The 24,317-nt window shown below is 36.9% G+C and overlaps 2 protein-coding genes and 1 long non-coding RNA gene across 8 annotated transcripts in view; 1 reads left to right on the top strand and 2 right to left on the bottom strand.

Annotated features, from left to right (window-relative positions):
• LOC127499647 (AMP deaminase 3-like) overlaps nt 1–17,423 on the bottom strand; it is a 24,445-nt gene extending 7,022 nt beyond the window's left edge. Inside the window, exon 1 of the mRNA XM_051870070.1 lies at nt 17,283–17,423. The gene's annotated coding sequence lies outside the window, so the exon portion shown is untranslated. The remainder of the gene's footprint in view (nt 1–17,282) is intronic.
• Nucleotides 1–19,370, top strand: part of LOC127499650 (uncharacterized) — a 23,739-nt gene extending 4,369 nt beyond the window's left edge. The window contains exons 1-3 of one of the 2 annotated variants that reach the window (XR_007926158.1): nt 10,467–10,614; nt 11,846–11,956; nt 18,805–19,370. This is a non-coding gene — a long non-coding RNA (uncharacterized LOC127499650). Of the gene's footprint in view, nt 1–10,466; nt 10,615–11,845; nt 11,957–18,804 lie in introns of those variants that run through there. The other variant, XR_007926159.1, reaches the window with a different exon arrangement.
• On the bottom strand, nt 7,982–24,317 carry ampd3b (adenosine monophosphate deaminase 3b). Of its 5 annotated transcripts, none has more exons than XM_051870065.1 (16): nt 24,160–24,317; nt 23,372–23,476; nt 18,758–18,980; nt 18,480–18,657; nt 17,293–17,458; nt 16,904–17,123; nt 16,591–16,720; nt 15,534–15,728; nt 15,294–15,425; nt 15,020–15,183; nt 14,264–14,390; nt 12,133–12,296; nt 11,854–11,974; nt 10,459–10,632; nt 10,210–10,320; nt 7,982–9,690 (listed from the first exon to the last, which is right to left on the bottom strand). In XM_051870065.1, exons 2-16 carry the CDS (start codon nt 23,427–23,429, stop codon nt 9,514–9,516), a joined length of 2,340 nt encoding a protein of 779 aa, XP_051726025.1. In that variant the 5' UTR covers nt 23,430–23,476; nt 24,160–24,317; the 3' UTR covers nt 7,982–9,513. The 5 variants fall into 5 exon arrangements, with proteins under 5 accessions (XP_051726025.1, XP_051726028.1, XP_051726027.1 ...); XM_051870068.1 differs by lacking the exons at nt 23,372–23,476; nt 24,160–24,317 and adding exons at nt 20,827–20,943; nt 22,519–22,739; XM_051870067.1 differs by lacking the exons at nt 23,372–23,476; nt 24,160–24,317 and adding exons at nt 20,827–20,943; nt 21,635–22,335.

Below are 24,317 nucleotides of genomic sequence, written 5' to 3'. Positions count from 1 at the left end.
GACAGCAGCTGCAATCCACCTGTCACTCAAGTGGTCACGCCCTTAATCATACAGAACTTTTAAGGCTTAATATAATTGAAACGGATGAGTTATAAAAAAAATTCAACCCCCTCACAGTTGTCATAAAGGGCAAAATTAGCTATATGGACCAAAACCACAATTTGTACCAGCCTGCAAACATGTTTCTTTCTGCTGTAAAGCTGAGCATTTTAACATGGGGCTCATTGAAATTCTGCTCACTTTTGGAGCCTGTCCCTAGCAGCCAGTCGATGAATTGCAGTTTAAGTCGCTTCCGTATTGGCTTCAAGAGAAACGGAGGGAGGTTGCCGCTTGATATAGCCCTTGTGTTTCTCTTGTGCTTTGTCAGTCAATGATTAGTGTACCATGTGTTTGGTGTTCCATGTGTTTGATGTTCCTCGTGTTTTCCCTGTTTTGGGCTTGTTTCAGTTTGCTTATTAAACACTTTTTTGCTTTTAGATCCTCGCATTTGCCTGCTCTGCTATGACCCCAGAGACCAACTCTAAATTTCCTGCCAGCCCTGACGCGACCATGGAGTTCGCCCCTGAACTTTCTATTGGCCCTGACATGACCACAGAGGTCATCCTTGAACTGCCTGTCGGCCTGACACAACCACAAAGGTCGCCCTTGAACTTTCTGTCTGCCCTGATACGACCACGGAGGTCACCCTTGAACTCTTTGCCTCCCAGATACGACCATGGAGGATGCTACTGAACTCCCAAACTGTTCTGTCTCAACCAGAGAGGCCAGTTTTCCAGTCCCATCTATTCTGCTGTGGTGGGCTTCAGAACCGCCGCCTTGGCCACCTGCTCTGCCTGCTACACCCTTGCCACCTGCTCTACCTGCTCCACCCTTGCCACCTGCTCTGCCTGCTCCACCCTTGCCACCTGCTCTGCCTGCTCCACCCTTGCCACCTGTTCTGCCTGCTCCACCCTTGCCACCTGCTCTGCCTGCTCCGTCTGGGCCACCTGTTCTGCCTGCTCCACCCTGGCCACCTACTCTGCTTTCTCCGCCCTGGCTGCCCGCTATGCCCGCTATGCCTGCTTCACCCTGGTGCCCAGCTCTGCCTCTGTCTCCTGGCCCTCTCCCTCTCCACGGATCTGGCCCACTATCCCTCCCCCTGGTCTGCCTCCGCTCCACCACCCACCTGGAATTTTGTTTTGTGTTTGTGTTTTGGGGCTCTGTTACATATTCCCTGTGTGTGTTTTTGGACTTTTATGTTGCTTCCTGTTTTGAGTGCCATGTTGTAGTTCTTTGTAGTTTTTCCCCTTGATTAGTCTACCCAGGTGTGTCTCGTTACTTCGTTATCTTGTTAAGCTTGTTTGCCCCTCTGTATATATACCCCTTGTGTTTCTCTTGTGCTTTGTCAATCGATGTTTGGTGTTCCTAAATTTCCATGTTTTGGACTTGTTACAGTTTAATTATTTTTTATTTATTTTTTTGCACTTAGATCCTCTCCTTTGCCTGCTCACACCCAAAGTTACATTATATAACTGTTTTCTATTTTAAAATGCAATTTATTCCTGAGATGGCAAAACTAACTTTTAGCTTTACTTGAGTCTACAATGTCACATGATCCTTCAGAAATCATTATGCTGATTTGGTGCTCAGGAAATATTTCTTATTATTATCAATGTTGAAAACAGCTGTGCTGATTAATATTTTTATGGAAACCATGATACATTTTCAGCATTCTTTGATGAATAGAAAGTTAAAAAGAACAGCATTTATAAATTACATTATAAATGCCTTGTGTCCTTGCTGAATAAAAGTATACATTTCTTTAAAAAAAAACTTACTGACCCCAAACTTTTGAACAGTAATATATGCCTTAAATCTCTAAGTTTAAAGTTTTGTGACTTGTCCATATCTTGCATATCTTGTTAGCTTTGAAAGAACATATGCTAATGTACTTCTAAAAGATGTGGACATACAAAATATATCATTACATGATTTATACATATAAAATGTACAACATATCATTGTATAATAAATACTTTCTTTCTTGCTTTCTTTTATAATTTCGTCTGCTAATCTACCACTGCATCCAAAATATTTGATTCTGAAGCCACACCTCTACTGGTCATGCAAATAATAACTGAATTAGTGTCACACAGGTGTGACTTGCTTGTCCTTTTTTTAACATAATTAATTCATAGTCATTTGGCTCAAATTAAATACTCAGCCCTGTTTATTAACTTTCTTGAACTGTGCCTTATATTATTATATTATATTTTAAATATTAAATTTACCTTATACCTTGTACCTTATTATATATATAATATACTATTATATTTAATATATATAATATGTAAGATACTTGTATATATAAAATCATTTGCCTCCTACCCCTGCACAGTAGTCTCCACTGATGGTGACCCTCTGGAATTCTGGGACATTGATTGGCATAGGGCCTGTAGGTGTGGAAGGGGTCAGCAGGGGTGAAATCACAGACATAGCCCAGTCTGGAGCGACAGGGATTTGCAAGGAAATTGATTGGGATCGCATCAGCTTCAAACTCTGTTTCCTAAAATGGGGCATAAAGAATAAGAAATACATGTTGAATATCACATTAATGCAAACTGCTGATTAGTTCTGCAACCTGTACTACATTTGAGTTCACTGACCTCTTAACAAATTTCTCTGACATCTGCTCCTCCATCTCTTTGCGTAGCTCCCAATCCTTGGCCTGCTGCAAGCCGATGGGACAGTCCTCAAGGACGGTGAACATGGACAAGGTGTTCTTCGTATCTTCTTCCTTCAGAGCTGAAGCGTACACTTTCTCAGCCATTAGTCGAACTTTCTCATCCACCTCTTGGAGAGAGATTTTTATGAACTGATGTGGCATTTCTGCAAGGAGTGGTGCCATCAGAAAGAATGTTTGTTGATTGTTCTTCATCAGGTGTAGGAACACCTTGTTATGTGCATGGTGTACGCTCATTCAAAGTATTCTAGGAACTTTCATTACTTTGGGCAGGGCCATTTTCCATTAGCTTCTCAATCTATGATCACAAGCCTGTATCTATTCAACAATATCCCTTACTAGGTCAAATGAGACTAGAAAGCGTACTGTGTGTTTGTGTTATGAATGAGTTACCAACATGTTGCCAAAACCTGACAACTGAGACTCATGCTTTGAAATTAATGACATTGCACTATTAGTATAGGCCTATTATTTGTAATATTTTGGCTAAGAAATTATTTGCTTGACTTTGCCATAATGTAAAACCATTATTGAACTTGGTAAAATAAACTGGAGGCAATTACGTTTACTTGTAAGTCATGGCAGTTTTGCAACTGCACAAATCATGATTATAAATTAATGTCCTCAAGTTTCCGTCCACACAGTTCAGTTTTCACTCTGCATCTTGTGCCTTGGTCTTAGTCAGGTATGTGAGGTTAACTATAAGTTCCTGTCCTATTAGAGACCACTCGAGGTCAGTCACTGGATTCCCAAAGTGTCAGACCAGTTGTTGTTGTTGTGTCCTCTGGCAGAAAACTACACATGGTGTACAGCAAGCATTCCTTTATTTACTTGGTAGGCAAACATAATTAGTTTAGGCACAATCATGAAGAAAAAGGACCACAAGTAGAGGGGAACTATATATACAACCCCATTTTTAGAAAAGTTGGGACATTTTGTAGAACTCAACAAAATCAAGAATCTGTGATTCGTTAATTCTCTTTAATCTTTATTTAACTGACAAAAGTGCAAAGAAAAGATTTCCAATGTTTTCACTGACCAACTTAATTGTATTCTGTAAATATAAACACATTTTGATTTTGATGGCTGCAACACACTCCAAAGAAGTTAGGACAGAGGCCACATAAAAGAGAAAAGATTACAGAAAATCCATGTTAAACTGTTTTGAAACAGTCCACAATAAACAGGTATATTGGTAATAGGTGAGGGTGTATCTTGATTCGGTATTAAAAAGAGCATCTCAGACTTTGCAGGCAAAGATGGGTCATGGCTCACCACTTTTTGCCAAGTTTCATGAGTGAATTGTCAAACAATTCAAAAATCACATTTCTCAATGCAAGATTGCAAAGAATTTAAGTCTTTCACCATCCAACATGATATTGTGAAAAGATTCAGGGAGTCCAGCAGAGAAACCTCAGTCCGTGTAGATCAAGGCAGGAAACATGATATGACCTTCGAGCCCTCAGATGGCACTGCATGAGAAACAATCACACTACTGTGTTAAATATAGCCGCGTATGTTCTGGAGTACTTTGGAAAACAGTTGTCACTCAACATAGTCTGACGCTGAATCAAGAAATGCAACTCGAATCTCTGTTACGAAAGGAGAAAGCTTTACGTCAATTCTATGCAGAGGTGACGATGAGTTCTCTGGGCCAGAGCACATCTCAGATGATCCAAAAGACAGTGGAAATGTGTGCTGTGGTCAGATGAGTCCACCTTTCAGCTTGTTTTTGGGGAAAACAGACATCGAGTTCTCAGACCCAAAGACGAATGGGAGCATTCAGACTTTCATCCAGTGCATCAGTGCAAACGGCATGGGACGTTGACATGGAAGCATACAGTGTTATGCGAAAGTTTGGGAACCCCTTGCAGAATCTGTGAAAAATTGTAACAAAATAAGAGAGATTGTACAAAATGCATGATATTTTTTATTTAGTACTGTCCTGAGTAAGATATTTTACATAAAAGATATTTACATATAGTCCACAAGACAAAAAAATAGCTGAATTTATTAAAATGGCCCTATTGAAAAGTTTGGGAACCCTTGATTCTTAATACTGTGTGTGGTTACCTGGATGATCTACGACTGTTTTTTTGTTTTGTGATGGTTGTTCATTAGTCCCTTGTTTGTCCTGAGCAGTTAAACTGAGCTCTGTTCTTCAGAAAAATCCTCCAGGTCCTGCAGATTATTCAGTTTTCAAGGATTTTTTGCATATTTGAACCCTTTACAGCAGTGACTGTATAATTTTGAGATCCATCTTTTCACACTGGGGACAACTGAGGGACTCAAACACAACTATTAAAAAAGGTTCAAACATTCACTGATGCTCCAGAAGGAAACGCGGTGCATTAAGAGCCGGGGGGTGAAAACTTTTGAACAGGATGCAGATGTCCAAATTTTTCTTTTTTTGTTGAAATATCATTTGTTTCATTGAGTACTGCCCTTCAAAAGCAACAGAAGATACTTACATATTTCCCGGAAGAAAAATTAAGTACAATATACCTTGAAATTCAAATTCAAAAAGTTTTCACCCCCCGGCTCTTAATGCATCGCATTTCCTTCTGGAGCATCAGTGAATGTTTGAACCTTTTTTAATAGTTGTGTTTGAGTCCCTCAGTTGTCCTCAGTGTGAAAAGATGGATCTCAAAATCATTCAGTCACTGCTGGAAAGGGTTCAAATATGCAAAAAATCCTTGAAAACTGAATAATCTGCAGGACCTGGAGGATTTTTCTGAAGAACAGAGCTCAGTTTAACTGCTCAGGACAAACAAGAGACTCAAGAACAACCATCACAAAACAAACAAACAGTCGTAGATCATCCAGGTAACCACACACAGTATTAAGAATCAATGGTTCCCAAACTTTTGAACAGGGTTATTTTCATAAATTTAGCTTTTTTTGTCTTGTGGACTATATGTAAATATCTTTTATGTAAAATATCTTACTCAGGACAGTACTAAATAAAAAATAACATGCATTTTGTATGATCTCTATTATTTTGTTAAAATTATTCACATTTTCACAGATTCTGCAAGGGGTTCCCAAACTTTCGCATAACATTGACTTGGAGGCATATATTGGGATTGTACAGAGACATACTGCCATCAAGATTACATCTTTCCTAGGAAGCAAGACAATGCCAGGCTTCATTCTGCACAACAGAGTGGTTTCTTAGACACTCTACACCATAGAAGGGATGTGCTTGACTGGCTTGCCTGCAGTCCAGATCTGTCTCTTATTGAAAATGTATGGACCATCGTGGAAAGGTGACAATGGTAAACGTGCCTCTGTCACAACTTTTTTGGAGTGTGTTGCAGCCAGCAAAATCAACATTTGTTTATATTTACAAAATACAATTAAGTTGGTCAGTGAAAACACTGGAAATCTTTTCTTTGTATTTTTGTCAAAAAAAAAAATAACCCATTTTACCCATTTTACAAAATGTCCCAACTCTTTTGGAAATGGGGTTGTATATATATTCACACTAATGCATGAATGTTTGTAGCACAGCATGTTAAATATTGAGTCATTGTTCTTTCATATATCAGAATGCATGCACAGCAGCACCGTAAAGCAGAAGTATATGCAGCACATTTACAAAGTGTATCTTTGTGGTTTAGTTTTACTTGCAACACTGTAAGTGTCTTGTTTTTAAACTGGTGTCTGGGTCTATAAAAAAAATCTGAGACTTGATTAAATGTATTTTTTAGGGTTTTCAAAGTTGATTATGTAAGACATAAATTAAATTTTTAATGCAATCTTTTTTAACACATTTACAGAATTTAATATTATTATGGTTTCACTCTGCTTTCGACAATTGACAGCCCTAGTTGTAAATAGTATGACATAAACAAATTGGTTATTTTTAGGTTTATATATGCTTTAATTCAGTTGCACATGATTCAGTAATGTTGATTGTACAGTTGATGTGCGTTTATAATCTAAGGTTTAACAGAATAACTACAGTGATCCATTTGACATGAACTCTTTATTTCTGTGGGACCAAATGTTAATTAAAGGGCATGACTAAGTTATATTACATTCATTATGAAAAATAATTGGATCTTTCAAATGGATTAACATTTTAGAATGAACTAATTTACTTGTTTTCTTTTGTAGCTTAATGGTTGCAAATGAAAACTATTTTTTAGGGCATCACTGACACTTTCAGTGGAGGTTGGTTACCTTTTAATTTGTTTTTGTTTTTTTGGTTTGAAATGCTAGACTATGTACATTTGAGTGTATGAGAGAGACTGTGAATCTGTGGGCTCAAGGAATTATGAAGATTGTCAAGGAATTGTTTTAGTTAATTATATACCTTTCCTTTTTAACATTTATATGCTTTTGAAAACTTAATGTCTCTAACACTTAGGCCAAAGTGTGTCTGAATATAACAAAAGGGGAAACAAAAGCTGTCAAGTTTTGTTTATATATATACACAAGATTTAATCCATATATATATACTGTATATAAAATAAAACCTTGTGACCCTAGCAACAAGCTGAAGTATCAAGGAATCCAATTTTGCTTTTACCTAGTAACAGAGAAGTATACCTAAGAACCAATCATTGGAGAAAAACGATGTAATGAAACATGTCACCTTTTCATGCTCCTATTCTATAAAAACAGTTGTACTCTTTTTGTCAGGGGGAATTCTCTAATATTTGTCCTCCCGGCCGTGATTAAAGCATATTCAAATGTTCCATATTCAAAGGCTGCAGGTCAGTGGAACACTAGAGACCTTATTCCCAAGTGACAGTGTTCATAGGGGGCAAGACGTCGTCGTCTGACTCAGAGTAAGGCTTTTAGGTGTCCAGGGGTTACCAATGCGACCGGGTAGCTCTAATTCGTGGGCATCTTATGCGGTCAGAATATAATTCTTAGGCATCTGGGTTTTCCAATATGGTCAGAGTAGCTATACTTAGGCATCAGGGGTTACCGACGCAGTCAGAGTGGGAGTCACCTGAGGATAACATTGCAGGTGTCGGGGACACCTGGTTTAACTTAAGTCAGGTGCGTAGGGGAATGTTCTGTGTTCTCATTCCTTCTTCTTGTGTAAATCTTTAATAATAAAATATTTTGTTCCATCTAGTTTGTTTGAAGGCTGTAACAGTTCCTACTACTTCCACTGGGCTGCAGTGTTGAGCAAATAAAGAATCATTTTCTATTCATCTGGAATTTGAACTATAGTCAATCTCATGAATTGATGTTCAGCAAGGCTTTTTTTGACACCACTTTATTGCAGAACATATGTAGCATTTAGGCATGTTTCAAGTGGCTCTTTAGAGGCCAAGCACCCATACATTATACAACATCCTTAAAACAGTTCTCTGTTGGAGTACAAAATGTGCAAGTTCAAGTACACAAGTCTATTTTGTGCCAAAAAATAAAATAAAAAAACCACCCAGCCCCAGAATCGCAGGTTGCTAACAAACTAGTTTATCAAGGCAAATTTTATCTCCAATTCCTGTGCCTTTTTTTTTTTTTTTTTTTTTACAAAAACATGCATCTGAACAAAAGAATACGCTGTTCAAGTAAGAAACCCGAAGACTCCCTTGTTTAGAAAAGGTAACAAAACATCATTTTCAGAAACCATGCAAAATACTGAAAGAGTTTATCAGAACATCCCATTTTTTAAGGGATATTTGACATTTGAGATATGAAATCCATCACCTACAAGGCACTATGGGAAGGGATATACCTGTATAAGGAATTAAGTCACATAGCTCCACGTCTTGCTTTCTGAATAATGTATTTCCATGGCTCTTTTGTGCATAACCTCTAGCAAGATACACTACCGGTCAAAAGTTTGGAAACATTACTCTTTTTAATGTTTTTGAACGAAGTCTCTTATGCTCATTAAGGCTGCATTTATTTCATAATAAATACAGAAAAAACAATAATATTGTGAAATATTATTACAATTTAAAATTATGGTTTTTTATTTTAATATACTTTAAAATATAATTTATTTCTGTGATGCAAAGCTGATTTTTCTGCATCATTACTCCAGTCTTCAGTGTCACATGATCCTTCAGCAATCATTCTAATATGCTGATTCGATACTCAGTTATTATCAATGTTGAAAACAGTTGTGTTGCTTAATATTTTTTTGGAACCTGTGATACTTTTTTCAGGATTCATTGATGAATAAAAGGTTAAAAAGAACAGCATTTATTCAAAATATAAATCTTTTCTAGCAATATAAATCTTTACTATCACTTTTTATCAATTTAACACATCCGTGCTGAATAAAAGTATTAATTTCTTTAAAAAAAAAAAAAAAAATTACTGACCCCAAACTTTTGAACAGTAGTATATATTGTTACAAAAGATTTCTATTTTAAATAAATGCTGATATTTTTTAACTTTTTATTCATCAAAGAATCCTGAAAAAGTATCACAGGTTATAAAATAATATTAAGCAGCACAATTGTTTCCAACATTGATAATAAATCAGCATATTACAATGATTTCTGAAGGATCATGTGACACTGAAGACTGGAGTAATGATGCTGATAATTCAGCTTTGCATCACAGAAATAAATTATATTTTAAAGTATATTAAAATAGAAAACCATAATTTTAAATTGTAATAATATTTCACAATATTATTGTTTTTTCTGTATTTATTATGAAATACATGCAGCCTTAATGAGCATAAGAGGCTTCGTTCAAAAACATTAAAAATAGTAATGTTTCCAAACTTTTGACTGGTAGTGTAAGGTTTTAGCTGATGTCTAGTCCACTCGTATGGACTCGTGTTCTACCCTATCACCCTGCCATGTTTACAGGGCTTGTGCAGCCAACGCTTCTGACTTGACAGCATCCACAAGGAAGCTGAGCTCATTGCACAAAGTCTCATGACGATAGGCCATACGGATCTGTGCCACATTTGTCCTACGGATGTCATTACCCTCTGGTCCATCCTGCAGATAATTCTCACCCAGGAAGTGTTTCTTCTCCTGCAAGGGAAATATAAATGTCAACTTTTTTTATACTCAAGGGCGTAAAATTTAGCATTGGAATGTTTAAAATTAGCACTGGAAGATTTTTCTTAAGGAAATATTCCAGGTTCAGTAGAAGTTAAGCCCAACCATCAGTATTTGTGGCATAATTTATTACAATTTCATTTAAAAAGCAACAATCTGAGTTACGGTGAGGCACTTACAATGGAAGTGAATGGGGCCAATTTATGTTGAAATGTTAAAATACTGTTTCAATCGTACAGCCAAAAGACATACTGTAAACATACACATGTTGACATGATTTTGGTGTGGAAAAAATCTCCTTATTAAGCTTTCTGCTTTTAAATCCTTTACAAATTAGCTCCATTTACTGCCATTGTATGTTCCTCAATGTCACCTCGTTTTTTGCTGGGGGGTTTTCCTTTCTTTTTTTAAGAAAACAAGGACAAGCTGAAATTATTTGTAAATCTGAACCTAGAATTTTTCTTTAGAGTTTAGGACAGAGAGAGAAAGTACCTGATGAGACAGCCCGCTCTGAAGCACACTATTTCTGGCGATCTCACACACATCACATGTGCTCAGTTTCCACAGTTGTGCTGCTATGGCGTACTCCTCCATCAAGGCCTCCTAAAGGTACATAAACAACACAGAATCACATCACCTGACTGCTCTAGACGATTGCACTCAAAGTAGATTAATAATTAACTCATTCAGTGTCAGCAGTGTTTGCTATGCGCATCATTCACAGTAACTGCTTTCACGGACCTTTGTGTAGTGGAACTGTAATGGATCATCTGTGGAGAGGGACACACACAGGCCCTTTTGCAGGAACTCCCTGAGGGGATTCTTGGAATACTCCAGGAACAGGCTGTTGTTGCTGAGTGGAGACATGGCAATGGGCACCTGGGCCAAGTAAAACAGGTACTGCAGCACAGGACTCTGTATTGAGAAATTAACAAGAACAAATGTTAAACCACAAGAAAAGAAAACATCAGTACTGGTATCTTTCAAGGGTTTTTGTTTGTTTGTTGTTGAATTACTCTATTCTTAAAAACTTACAGGGCTAAATAATAAAGATGGCTAGTTGACAGAACTGTCACTTGTCCTATTAGGTCAGTATTGTATCTTACATTTTTTGTCAAGGTGAATCTAACTGGCTAACATAAATGAGGGTCTTTTTTCTACAAAATTGCAAGAATGACTTGGTATGTTTCGCCATCTGTGCCATTATTTTCCAGCAAAAAAACAAACAAAAGTTTATTGGTAATGTCTCTGGGTATTTTCTTTATAATTATAATAACTGTATTTTTTAAATAACCCTAAAGTAAATGTTATAAAATGGACAGTTCCGGCCCTTGATTCTGATTAAACCGCGTTCGAAGATGTTGAAAACATACAGCTGACCGCATTACATAAATATTGCTGCGCCATTGAATGTGTATGTTGCTGTGTCAGTCTTAGCAAACACTCTTTGCAATGTAAACATGTTTGTTCTCTATTGATTTTGTTCATTGAAGCTTTATTATATAGAAGAGTATTGTGAGAGAGATATAGAGTGACCGAGTGTATTACCTGTATTCAAATTTAGCATTTTCCTTCAGGTCAGTCCTATGTTCATAATAAAAATCCATTTGATTCCTGTGATCTTGTCCTTTTAACAATTAATGGGTTTCCCCGTGCCCTGCTTGCACTGACAGCGCTAGTCAAAGCATTTGTCATTTGCGTCTTGTTCCGTGTTCACAACAAGTTTCAATATAAAAGTCTTTGCGACTCACTCATAAAGACAATCTTTGCCGCCATCTAATGACGCAATAATGTAACTTCTGTTGCTGTTTACGGTCAGGGACTATTTTTTTTCCAGTGGAAGGAAGGCTTTTAATGATTTTACTTCATGAAAGTTGCACTGATACATATTTTTTGGCGTTAATATTTGTATTGTGTGGTAACTGTTTTATAAAAGCAATAAGCCCAGTGAAGCCGTGGTTTACAGTGAATTTATAACAGCTAAGGGGGTTTTCCGCTCCACGTCGTGCCTAACAACGCCCCTTAGCTGTATAAATTCACTGTAAACCACTGCTTCTTGGGGCTTATTGCTTTATTAAATAATGAAATGTAAAAACAATACATTTGATGTGTACATAATTTGTTTTAGAGACTGACCTTCTTCAGATTGAGTCCATGAGAGATGTTGTCAGCTGTGAGGAAGGCTGACACCAGATGAGTGATGGATCCTGCCTCGCCACAGTGAGGACGGAACTGGAAGGTATTGAGACCACGTTCCCTGAAAAAAAAACATTTTCACTATTTAACAAGGCTTGGGATTTCAATTAAAAATCTTTTGGCTAAATTTCAGGTGAATAGCTTGTCTTCATTAGTTTGTTTTGTGAGGACAATAGGTTGTAGTGGTGAAATCAGAGCTTGATCTTTATAGTGACTTACTTTCGTAGGTTGTTGAGGACCATGATGTTGGCATACATGTGGAAGAGGTAGTAAGTGTATGGTGGGTTTTCCTCCATGGTCCACTCTTCTGGTTTTGGACTCTTATAGGTGAATAAGTGATCACTGTGTTTGGACTCATCATCCACACTGTCAAACCCTGTCACCTGCAGAAAAAACATCCAAAGATTTTTTGACATCTTTTCACAGCCACTTTTTGCCTCATTTTCCTTAAAGGTTGTGGCTTTATATTTACATAAAGACTGATTAGGCTGATCATCAAATATTGGCACCCTTAGTAAATATGAGCAAAGGCGGCTGTGAAAATAAATCTGCATTGTTTATCCTTTTGATCTTCCATTCAAAAAAAATTCACAAAATTTTAACCTTTCATTGAAGTAAAACAATTGAAAGTGGGGGGAAACTCACATTATGAAATAAATGTTTTTCTCCAAAACACATTGGCCACAATTATTGGCACGCCTAGGATTTTTTATGAGTAAAATATCTCTGAAGTATATTCCCATTCATATTTACATTTATTTAGCACACCAGCGTGATCATGAACATGAAATTGTCCAGCCATGACTTCCTGTTCCACAGGAGTATAAACATGAGGAAAACACAAAGGCCAAATTCCCTTAAATCATTAATCACAATGAGTAAAATCAAAGAATATAGTTCTGATGTGCAGCAAAAGATTGTTGAGCTTCACAAAATAGAAAATGGCTATAAGAAAAAAGCTAATGCATTGAAAATCCCCATTTCCACTATCAGGGCAATAATTAAGAAGTTCCAATCAACTAAAGATGTCTCAAATTTGCCTGGAAGAGGACCTGTGTCTAAATCATCCTAATGTGCGGTGAGGGGGAAAGTTTGAGTGGCCAAAGACTCTCCAAGGATCACAGCTGGAGAATTGCAGAGATTAGTTGAGTCTTGAGTCTCAGAAAGCCTAAAAAAAGTTGTTTGGGAGGGTTTCAAGAAAAATCCTCCTCCTCCAATCTCCAGCATATTCACTTGTCAGACACGACTGGAACTTCAAACGGGACCGGCTTCTATGGTCAGATGAAACTAAAAAAAAAAGCTTTTGGGCAGCAAACCCACCAGATGGGTTTGGTGCACACATGGATAAAAAGTACCCCATGCCCACGGTTAAATATACTGCTAGATCTTTAATGTTGTGGGCCTGCTTTTCTGCTGGAGGTCCTGGACATCTTGTTCAGATACATGGTATCATGGATTCTATCAAATACTAACAGATAAAAAACAAAACCTGACCGTTTCTGCTAGAAATCCAATAATGGGAATGGTTGGATCTTCCATCAGGACAATGATCCAAAACAAACATCAAAACCAACACAAAAATGTGTCACTGAGCACAAAATGAAGCTTCTGCCATGGCAATTCCAGTCTCCTGACCTGAACCCTAAAGAAAATTAGTGGAGTGAACTGAAGAGAAGAAGCACCAACATGGAGTTGTGAATCTGAAGGATCTGTAGAGATTCTGCATGAAGGAATTGTCTCTGATCTCTTCTCAGGTGTTCTCCAAACTCATCAGGCATTATAGGTGAAGACTCAGAGCTGTTATCTTGGCAAACGAACATTGCAATAATTGGGTGCCAATAATTGTGGCCAACGTGAACTAGAGAAAAACATTTCCTATTTCATAATGAGCTTTTCCACCCATTTTCAATTGTTTTACTTAAATGAAAGGTTAGAATTTTGTGAATTTTTTTAATGAAAGATCAAAAGGATAAATAATGCAGATTTATTTTCACAGCCACATTTGCTCATATTTACCAAGGGTGCCAATATTTGTGGAGGGCGCTGTATTTAGACAAGACATTTGGGGGAAATCGACCACACAATAACGACATTACCGACTTGGCCGTAGTTCAACCACGAATTGTGAGCGACAATTTTACGTGAACTCATATTCATCTGAGAACCATTTAATTGTTCATGAGGGATTTGGCACTGAAATCTTGACTCCCTGGTAAAATGACTGTTTTGTGTTTAAGCTGTTAGTTGCACTGTTGGTGTTAAAATGTTCTATTGTGGCATGAATGTGCTCTGACTTGTCTTGCCAGCTCAGGATAACAGGATAAGCTCAAAACTCTGATGAAGCACTTACATGCTTCAGGAAGACATGCGTTTCTTTGTGCTTCTGAGGGTTAACGGTGGCCTGAAACAGTGGGAGGAAGATGTTCTCTAGCATCTTGGCGAAGTTGGGAACAATCTTCTTTGATCTGAAAATGTCACTAAAAACAAAGTACACAAGTCAAGAATATTTGCTTTTAGAAATATTGGATATGAATTTTGAATTTTGCAAGTAGGAGCAGAAATTATAGTTTGAGTGGAAATGTCATATATATTGCAGGGTTGTGCCATTCAGAATTAAATTGAGAATGCCTTTGAAATTCATAAATTTTTACTGACATAGAAAAAGGATGCAAAATTGTCATTTGAATTTAGAAAGCAGAATTAATTCCAAAAAATACTCAATTCTTGGAGCACCACAGACCTGAAGAGTTTAGTTCCAACCCTGTTCCAACACGCAATCCTGCAGTTTTCAAATAAGCCAGAAGGATTTGTTGAGCTGGATCAGGGATGTTTAATTAGGGTTGAATCGAAAATCTGCAGTGCTGTGGCCCCCCAGGAACTGAGTTTTGCATCTCTGTCATACAATGACATGATCTCTTATTTATCAGTGTTTGATTTTGCAAAGGGACACATTTCTCTTTAGCCAAAGTGAGTAGAGATGCCCTGTACTTATATAAACAGTACAGATAACTGCAAATGGAGCCCATTGTTTGCAGATTGCTGCTCCTGTATACAGTGACAAGAAATGCTCAAGCAGGGACAAGAGTTACATTAGAAGAGGACTTACTAAATCCTGGGCACCTGTATGATCCATTTCATATTAGGGGAGTATAACTTTTGATTGATAAACCATTTGGACAGACTGTCCCACTCTTCAGGGGCTCGGCCGTAAATTGAGAGACGGGGTTCTGCATGCTGATATTTACTCTCCTCCAGGTCATGAGCAACCTCCTGCACAACAGGAACAAAGCAAATGATTGTTTCCCACTTAAGAAAATAATCTGTATGCTCTGACAGTAGTTACTTTTAACTTATGTTTCAGCAAGCGAGTTCAATTTTACCTTGATGAGACGTGCAAAATATTCTCCATTGATGTAGTTATCACTTTTGATGTAGATCTCTCGGAGCTCACTAGCACCCACTGGGTTGTATTTGGAATTGAATTTATCAAAGCGATGAAAGGTTTGTCTGCCCTGTAACAAACAATAGAGCAACTTCTTAATTGCGGCAAGATCTATTCTGCAAGAAAATGTAGCATAAAAGCATAATTTTGAAGTCCTGAGGTTATCTGATATACATACCGCGTGCACATCTAATGAGTCTACTGTGAGATCGTAAGGGTCCATTTTCAGGTTGTCAAACACCTGTTTGAGGGTGAGCTTCTTTCCGCTCTTCTCCAGCACCACTCGCTCCGCTTCTGTCTTATAGGTGTCCTGGATGAACTTCAGAAGATGCTTCTGGTTCATGCAGGCAGCTGCGTGAATGTGCGTATCAACCTGAATATTCACATATATGTACATTTAGAAGTGTCTATATGCAGTAAATAATGTAAATATTAGTGTTTATGCCACTTTATTTAAAGGGTTAGTTCCAAAAATAATGTCATTTATTACTCACCCTCATGTCATTCTACAGTCGTAAGACCTTCGTTCATCTTCAGAACACAAATGAAGATATTGTTGATGAAATCCGATGGCTCAGTGAGGCCTCCATTGCCAGCAATGTTACTGTACCTCTCAAGATCCATAAAGGTACTAAATACATATTTGAAACAGTTCATGTGACTTCAGTGGTTCAATATTAATATTATAAAGTGACAAGAATACTTTTTGTGCACCAAAAAAATCAAAATAAAGACTTTTCAACAATATCTATATGGGCTGATTTCAAAACACTGCTTCAGAGCTTTACGAATCGAATCAGTGAATCGGAGGGCCAAAGTCGCCAAAGTTTAGCCGTTTGATAGGAGATCCGAATCACTAATTCGAAACAAAAGATTCATAAAGCTCAGAAGCTTCATGAAGCAGTGTTTTGAAATCAGCCCAAATAGATATTATTGAAAAGTCATTGTTTTGTTTTTTTGGCGCACAAAAAGTATTCTTGTCGCTTTATAATATTAAGATAGAACCACTGAACTCACATGAACTGTTTCAAATATGTTTTTAGTACCTTTATGGATCTTTATAGTTTGAATGGCTTTGCTCTCAATGGAGGCCTCACTGAGCCATCGGATTTCATCAACAATATCTTAATTTGTGTTCTGAAGATGAACGAAGGTCTTACAGGTGTAGAACGACATGAGGGTGAGTAATAAATTACATTATTTTCATTTTTGGGTGAACTAACCCTTTAACATACCTTTCTGACATTGTAGAAGTCTCTGTGAGGAACGCCTTTCAGTTCCTTTAACTCGGCCATCTCATTCAGCATTTCATGTAGTTGGAACTTGGACATCAGGAAGTTAAGCCTTCTGTGACAATAGGTCTTCCTATAAAAGAGAATATTGCCCCTAAATCTATTTCCTATGTATTTTCGCTGAATTTCACCAATCATTATTATTATTTATCAACAGATGCATGCAGTGTTATAAATTTTGAGTGTGAGATTATGTTAAGTTAGGCATTGAAGTAGATGGATTTGCAGAAAAGAAATATAATATAACCGAACTCACGTTGGTCCATCTGCAATCATGGCAAGGACGTGGCTCAAGTCAATAGCAAAAGTTTCCAAGTCAGGATATGGCAAGCTCCGTGGCTGATCCTGTTTTAAGGCATCCTCATTATCATAGACATATATGATTCCATCTTTCATTCTCAGGGTGTAGTTCAGATTCTGTGGGAGGTCTTCCATACTGTAGGGATCCTCACCCTCACTCGGAGGGGGGCAGATATCTGTTGCCATAAAAATAAAGCAGAACTGTAGTGCTGATGAAAATACCCTACAGTCTTTGAGACAGAATACTAAGGATTTAGGACAATAATTTCTCACTTATGTCTCCAAGCTGTTGTCTTTGAGCAGTTAATTTATTAGTGCATGAACTGTTGACAAACCTTGACATACCTGGCATTACTTCTTCCTCCTCACTCCAATCCTCATTATTGGCACTCCTTAGAAACCTGGCTGTGGTCCTGGGGAAGCGGTGATATGCCAGCCGGGAATATTTTTCTCTGATGAAGAGTGCTGTCAGCAGAGTTTTTGCTGCCTGCTCATAGTCCTCAACTGTTATCTGTCAGGAGTAATCATTTGTCAGTGATTCATTTTGTCAGCTTTTAGGAGTACAGCATATACACTAGTGTTCAAAAGTCAAAGGTTGGTAAGAGTCTCTTATGTTTACCAAGGTTTACTTGATCATAAATACAGTAAAAACAGTAATACTGTGAAATACTATATAACTTTTCTAAATTATTCTTGTGACGGCAAAACTGTTTTTTTTTTTTTAGCAGCCATTACTCCAGTTTTCAATGTCACACAATCCTTCAGAAATCATTCTAATATGCAAATTTGGTGCTCAAGAAACTTATTATCAATGTTAAAAACAGTTTAATTAATTAAGTTTAATTAAGTGCTGTTTAATATTTTTGTGGAAACCACATTTTCAGCATTCTTTGACTAATAGAAAGTTAAAAAGAACAGCATTTAAGCATTTTTATTGTAACATTATAAATGCCTTTACTGTCAGTTTTGATCAATTTAATGTGTTCTTGCTGAATAAATGTTAATTTCTTTCTTTCAAAAGAAAAAAGAAAAAAAAAATCTTATTGACCCCAAACTTTTGAATGGTATTATATATATGCCTTAAACCTCTAAGTTTAAAGTTTTGTGACTTGTATTCCATGTTGCCTATCTTGTTAGCTTTGGAGGCATATATGCTAGTGTACTTTGAAAAATAACAGATGTGGACACATCAAAATAGTCTATTCATCAAATATTAATCATTGCCACACCTCTACTGGTCATGCAAATAATAACTGAATTGGTGTCACACAGGTGTGACTTGCTTGTCCTTTTTTTTTTTTTTTACATAATTAATAGCTGTTTGCCTCAAATTAAATGCCCAGCCCTGTTTATTAACTTTCTTGAACTCTTGAACTGGCCATTATATATTATTATGATATTATATGATATGATATTATATTATACATAATTATATATCTTATTATATATAATTTGCTACTATATTTAAGATATAATATGTAAGATATTTGTGTGTGTGTGTGTGTGTGTGTGTATAATCATTTGCCTCCTACCCCTGCACAGTAGTCTCCACTGATGGTGACCCTCTGGAATTCTGGGACATTGATTGGCATAGGGCCTGTAGGTGTGGAAGGGGTCAGCAGGGGTGAAATCACAGACATAGCCCAGTCTGGAGCGACAGGGATTTGCAAGGAAATTGATTGGGATCGCATCAGCTTAAAACTCTGTTTCCTAAAATGGGGCATAAAGAATAATAAATACATGTTGAATATCACATTAATGCAAACTGCTGATTAGTTCTGCAACCTGTACCACATTTGAGTTCACTGACCTCTTGACAGATTTCTCTGACATCTGCTCCTCTATCTCTTTGCGTAGCTCCCACTCCTTGGCCTGATGCAAGCCGATGGGACAGTCCTCAGGGACAGTGAACATGGACAAGGTGTTCTTAGTATCTTCTGCCTTCAGAGCTGAAGCGTACACTTTCTCAGCCATGAGTCGAACTTTCTCATCCACCTCTTGGAGAGAGATCTTGGTGAACTGACGCGGCATTTCTGCAAGGAGTGGTGTAATCAGAATAAATGTTCTTTCTGTTATTAGTCAATGTTCTTCATCAGGTGTAGGAACACCTTGTTATGTACATGGTGTACATTTGTTTAAAGTATTCTAGGAACTTCCATTACTTTGGGCTGTACTTAATCTATTCAACAATATCCCTTACTAGGTCAAATGAGACTTGAAAGCGTACTGTGTGTTTGTCTTATGACTGAATTACCAACATGATGCCAAAACCTGATAACTGAGACTCATGCTTTGAAATGAATGACATGGCACTATTAGTAGGCCTATTGTTTGTAATATTTTGGCTAAGAAATTATTTGCTGCATTTTGCCAAAATGTAAAACCATTATTGAAGGTGGTAAAATAAACCGGAGGTAATTATGTGTACTTGTAAGTCATGGCAGTTTTGCAACTGCACAAATCATGGTTATAAACATGTCCTCAAGTATCCGTCCACACAGTTCAGGTTTCACTCTGCATCTTGTGCCTTAGTCTTAGTCAGGTATCATTGAGGTTAACTAAGTTCCTGTCCTATTAGAGACCACTCGAGGTCAGTCACTGGATTCCTAAAGTGTCAGACCAGTTGTTGTTGTTGTGTCCTCTGGCAGAAAACTAGACAGCAAGCATTCCTTCACTTACTTGGTTGGCAATCATAATTAGGCACAATCACGAAGAATGAACCACAAGGACAGGGGAAGTAATGTACATATATATATATATATATATATATATATATATATATATATAATATTCACAATAATGCATTCATGTTTGAAATAAAGCATGTTAAATACGTTCTTTCATATAGCAGAATGCATGCACAACCAGCACCATGAAGCAGAAGTATATGCAACATTTACAAAGTGTAAACTTGTGGTTTAGTTTTACATGCAGCACTAAGAAAATGCAAAGTGTCTTCTTTTCAAACTGATGTCTAGGTCTACAGAAAATCTGAGACTTTACTAAACATATTTTTTAAGGTTTTCAAAGTTGATAACGCAAGACATAAATGAAATGTTTAATGCAGTATTTTTAACACATTTACAGAATTTAATATTATTATGGTTTCATTCTGCTTTAGAAAATCTGGTCAAAAATCATGAAAATAATCAAAACTTTATTCAATTGTCAGCCCTAGTTGTAAACGGTAAGAAATATTTTTTTTAAAAAAACTGGTTATTTTTAGGTTTATATAATATTGTCCTACTGTCAACTTAATACAAAGTAAATATTTAGTGACAATGATTTAACACTGAAAACAACATGTTGTCTTAGTAATATGATGCTTATCATTTTCCTCACACAGTATAAATGTTTATTTTATTGAATAAATTATATAGCTGCCATTATATTTTAGGAAGGGGATCATCATATTTTAGAGTCCTTGACATCAAAAAGTTTGAAAACCCCTGTCATGCAGCATGCTTTTTGGCATTTGAAAATTTAAAAAAAAAACAAAAAAATATTATTATTATTATTATTATTATTATTATTAATACTGGATAAGTGTAATAATGAACTGAATTTCTCATTTGAATTTTTCTCAAAGCATCTCACAAATGATTTTTCAGGGCTTGTCCACTGGCTTTTGTCTCTAGTCACAGTTAACCTCACCACCACCCTTCCTCCATTCACGGACAGGCTCCCTGTGATATTAAAACCACATTTGCATCCTGTCCAGTAGGTTATAGTTTCATATCAGTTGCCATGCCTTGGCCACCTTTCTATTTCCTATATCACACCAGATATGACATCTATTTAAACTAGGCTCAGTGCTTATACAGCATGGCAATGTAGGTCGGGCCCATCCCTATAAACAGCAAGATTGTTGACTTCCACCTGTGTTGATATGTAACTGGATATTCCACTGCACTGTCAACAGTCCACAGCCCTTCGATACAGACGCTGTCAGATGGATGATTCCAGGCTACTCCCAGCCCTGCCCATCTAGGAAACCTAGATACCAGACAAACTTCTAGAACAGCTGTGTCTTACACATGGAAGTAAACCACTCAGGTTTATATCTTAGTAAAAATCATTATATATATATATATATATATATATATATATATATATATATATATATATATATATATATATATATATGATACATACAGTAAAAAACAAATACAGTATGTATATACAGTAATATATGTTTTTTTTTCCTTTAAGACATGGTGTAAATTTATTATATATATATATATATATATATATATATATATATATATATATATTACGTATAATGTATATCTAAATGATTTTTAGTTTATTATACATTTTATAAATTAATAATTATCAAAGGAATTGTTTACTTTGATTTTATACACACACACACACATTATTACAAATATTATTTTAGAAATATATTTATAAATAAATATAAATATATTTATAAATGTATTTTAAGTTAAAAATCTATTATATTATTTATAATTGATTTTACCCAAAACATCAGAGTAAACAATTCTTTTAACCCATTGAAAATGCCATTTGTGTCAGATAAATTGTGAACCGACCTATTGTTTAATGCATGCAACCAACGTGTCACCTTTCTATTGAAGAAAAGTTAGCCAATGTCTAATCTTTTGACTGTCACTGACCCCTATTATTCTGCTTGACCAATCCTAATCCTAATCCTTTCTCTTACCTTCATTAGCTATTTTTGCCATGGTTTTACTGGATCTCTGTGTTTGGACTCTCTATTTTCCTGTTGCTTTATAACTGTGGTCTTCAGTTCTAGGTCTTATCTCGTCTATGAAGCAGCTTCAGTGTTTTCCAGTCTTGAGTATCCCGCTCCCCCCTATTTAAAGTGTCTGACAACATCATATCAGCAGAGAGCCCTGGCTGGATGTCACAACAAGCTGCGAGCTGAAATTGAGACCCTTCTAATTGCTGGCAGGTTCTGGAGCTGTCATGCCCCAGCCCGCTGTTTTTTTGTTTTTGTTTTTTTTTTTTTAAATATGGGAATAACATTGTCTTGGCTCTAAAGCTATAGAATAATGCATTAGCTCACTCATGTTCCAGTAACATTACTGAACCTTTAAAGACAGGCTGCATACGCTAGGGCTTATCATGTACAATGTATACAGCATTGAAAACAGGTTGTTCGGGTCATTCCCAATCACAGCCTTAGCAATTTCATGTATGAAAGCTCAACCTGATTTAAACTAGCCCACACTATGCCCTACCCCAGCACCGATAACTAGAATCACAGGTTACTCTTCAAGTCAATATAACTCATGTGCCTCCAGTATACTGTACATTCAGTATTATTAGCAAGCTTCTGGAAAGCACACGCTGAAACGCACACGACCCAGAGGAATACTCTGTTCCCAACAGCATCCCATAATGTCCTAATCAGCCTTCACACGTCCCCATGGCTGAAGTTACACTCACCTTATTTTGCTGAACCTTGACATGAGCAAGGAATACATACTTTAGGCTTAAAGTAAATGAGCAAAGCATTCTCAAAACACACCAGCTCAGCACACTGTGTAAAGAAACTCCAGTGAGAGAAATGCATTTATTTACCTGCGCTTTGAGAAGGTCAGGCTACCACAGTGTCTTGGAGGAAGTAGAAGGGGTGACCGATAGATAGCTCTGTTTATTTGCGTCTATTAAAACCGTGTCTCCTCCGACCTTTCCTAATTTGTAGGGAAACAACTGGGAAAAGCTGAACTCCACCCTGCAGCGAGCGTAGCGCTGGCTCCATACCTGCCTTTTCATACCATGCCTCTGCCCCCTCCCCTTTCCTCACATCTCAGAGACGGAAGAGCCTTACTTTCATTTTGACATAGAAGTTAAGCCCACATTGTGCCATACATTTGCAGTATTCTTCTTGTTTTGTAATATTTGGTTAAAATTGAGACTAATTTCATAGAATCAAAAAGTGTAAACCATTAAATTTCAGTGCCATCATTCTCATAGAGTTATATTAAATAGCAAATAATGGAGTCAAATGTAATGCATGCCAAATCATCACATTTATAATAAGGCTTTCTTTGGATTTAAATGAAAACAGAAATATTTTGCACAGACTTTATGTGTTTAATGATTGCACAAGTCACCGAGCTTGGCATGAGAAAATTGCTTCATTGCAAAGAGGTTATTTATAGATCTGTGCAGCGCCCTTTTGATAGAGCACTTTATGACATGCTTGCAAAGAATGTTGAGGACACATTGTCATGCTATACTTTTAACCTACTTTGATTGAGTGACAATACCAGACAATATGTATGCATACCAGCTTTTAGGAGTTTGTGGAGTGAACCGGCACATTAAGCATACTAGCCTTTTACAAAGACAAAAGTGACAAAAATGCATATTGTGCAAGACAACATAAAGCACAGAGATATCGTATTATCATATACCTTGCAAAACTTACCCCTTGGGAAGTTGGACGTTGATTGTTGTTTACACAGGGGGGTTCCTTTTTTACTCATTTTGTATAGCGTAGCAGGTGCAACACGATCTCTAGTAAAAGTTCCACCTGAGAGACAGAAGTAAACTCCTCATGTTCTTAAAATGCATTGCAGGAATGAAAAATTCCACAATAAAACACCATGATTAATTTTATAAGAATACTACAGCAACATGGGCCGTAAACCTCTTAGTGAGCTGGTGAAAGCTAACTGTTAGTCTTGTGGTTTTCAAAAACAGGAAAAGGAAATTCCTATGTAGGCCAACAAACAATAATCTGATGGACACTACTTCTGCATCATCAAATCTAAAAGCAAAACAGAAGTTGATGTTATTTCCTAGTGTGTTTATTAATTATCATGAGCACTTCTTGTACAGCATATGCAACATTTTCTGGTGTTTTAGGGTGAAACAACTCCTGATAAATGCTAGAATGTTGTTAGCTTTCATCTTAGCTTATCTACAAAAACACAAACAGCATGCAGTTCTGAATGAGGAAATGCCTCAATGTTTAAAAAATGCCACACCTCTGGTAAAACTCTACCATGTTTAAACCTTCTATTTTATAAAGAAAGATATGTAAATAATGCAAGAGACAGAGTCAGAAAATAACGTAGATGAACTACAGAAAAACAGTAATGGAACAACAGGTTCAGACCTGCAGGAGATGCTTGAAAGAGGCCACGGTTTACTTTAGTGGTAACAGCCAAAGGGTTAGTAAACTTTGTTTTAAAGAGATATGAACAAACTCACCTTCTGTCTGCAGGCCTCGGTTTGTTCACCTTTAAGTTTTTCTGTCTCTGTGTGTGTGTGTGTGAGATAGTCCTCTGAGAGATTCTGCTGTGCTCAGTAGTGTAACACTCACTGGGTGTGAAGACAGACTGAATACCTCAAGGCTCTTGCAAGCTGCA

The sequence above is a fragment of the Ctenopharyngodon idella genome, chromosome 18 (assembly GCF_019924925.1).
Source record: "Ctenopharyngodon idella isolate HZGC_01 chromosome 18, HZGC01, whole genome shotgun sequence".
NCBI lineage: Eukaryota > Metazoa > Chordata > Actinopteri > Cypriniformes > Xenocyprididae > Ctenopharyngodon > Ctenopharyngodon idella.
The sequence above is the reverse complement of the archived record's forward strand: the minus strand, read 5'-3'. Positions and strand labels throughout refer to the sequence as shown.

Bases quoted from the DNA above. Each gene is read 5' to 3' on its own strand.
- ampd3b (XM_051870065.1), bottom strand. From the start codon at position 23,429: ATGAGTAAAAAAGGAACCCCCCTGTGTAAACAACAATCAACGTCCAAC. The intron at 18,981-23,371 runs GTAAGTTTTGCA...CACTCCTTGCAG, and splicing joins AACGTCCAACTTCCCAAGGG to AAATGCCGCGTCAGTTCACC. The intron at 15,426-15,533 runs GTATGTATATCA...TGTTTGTTACAG, and splicing joins ACTCATTAGATGTGCACGCG to GGCAGACAAACCTTTCATCG.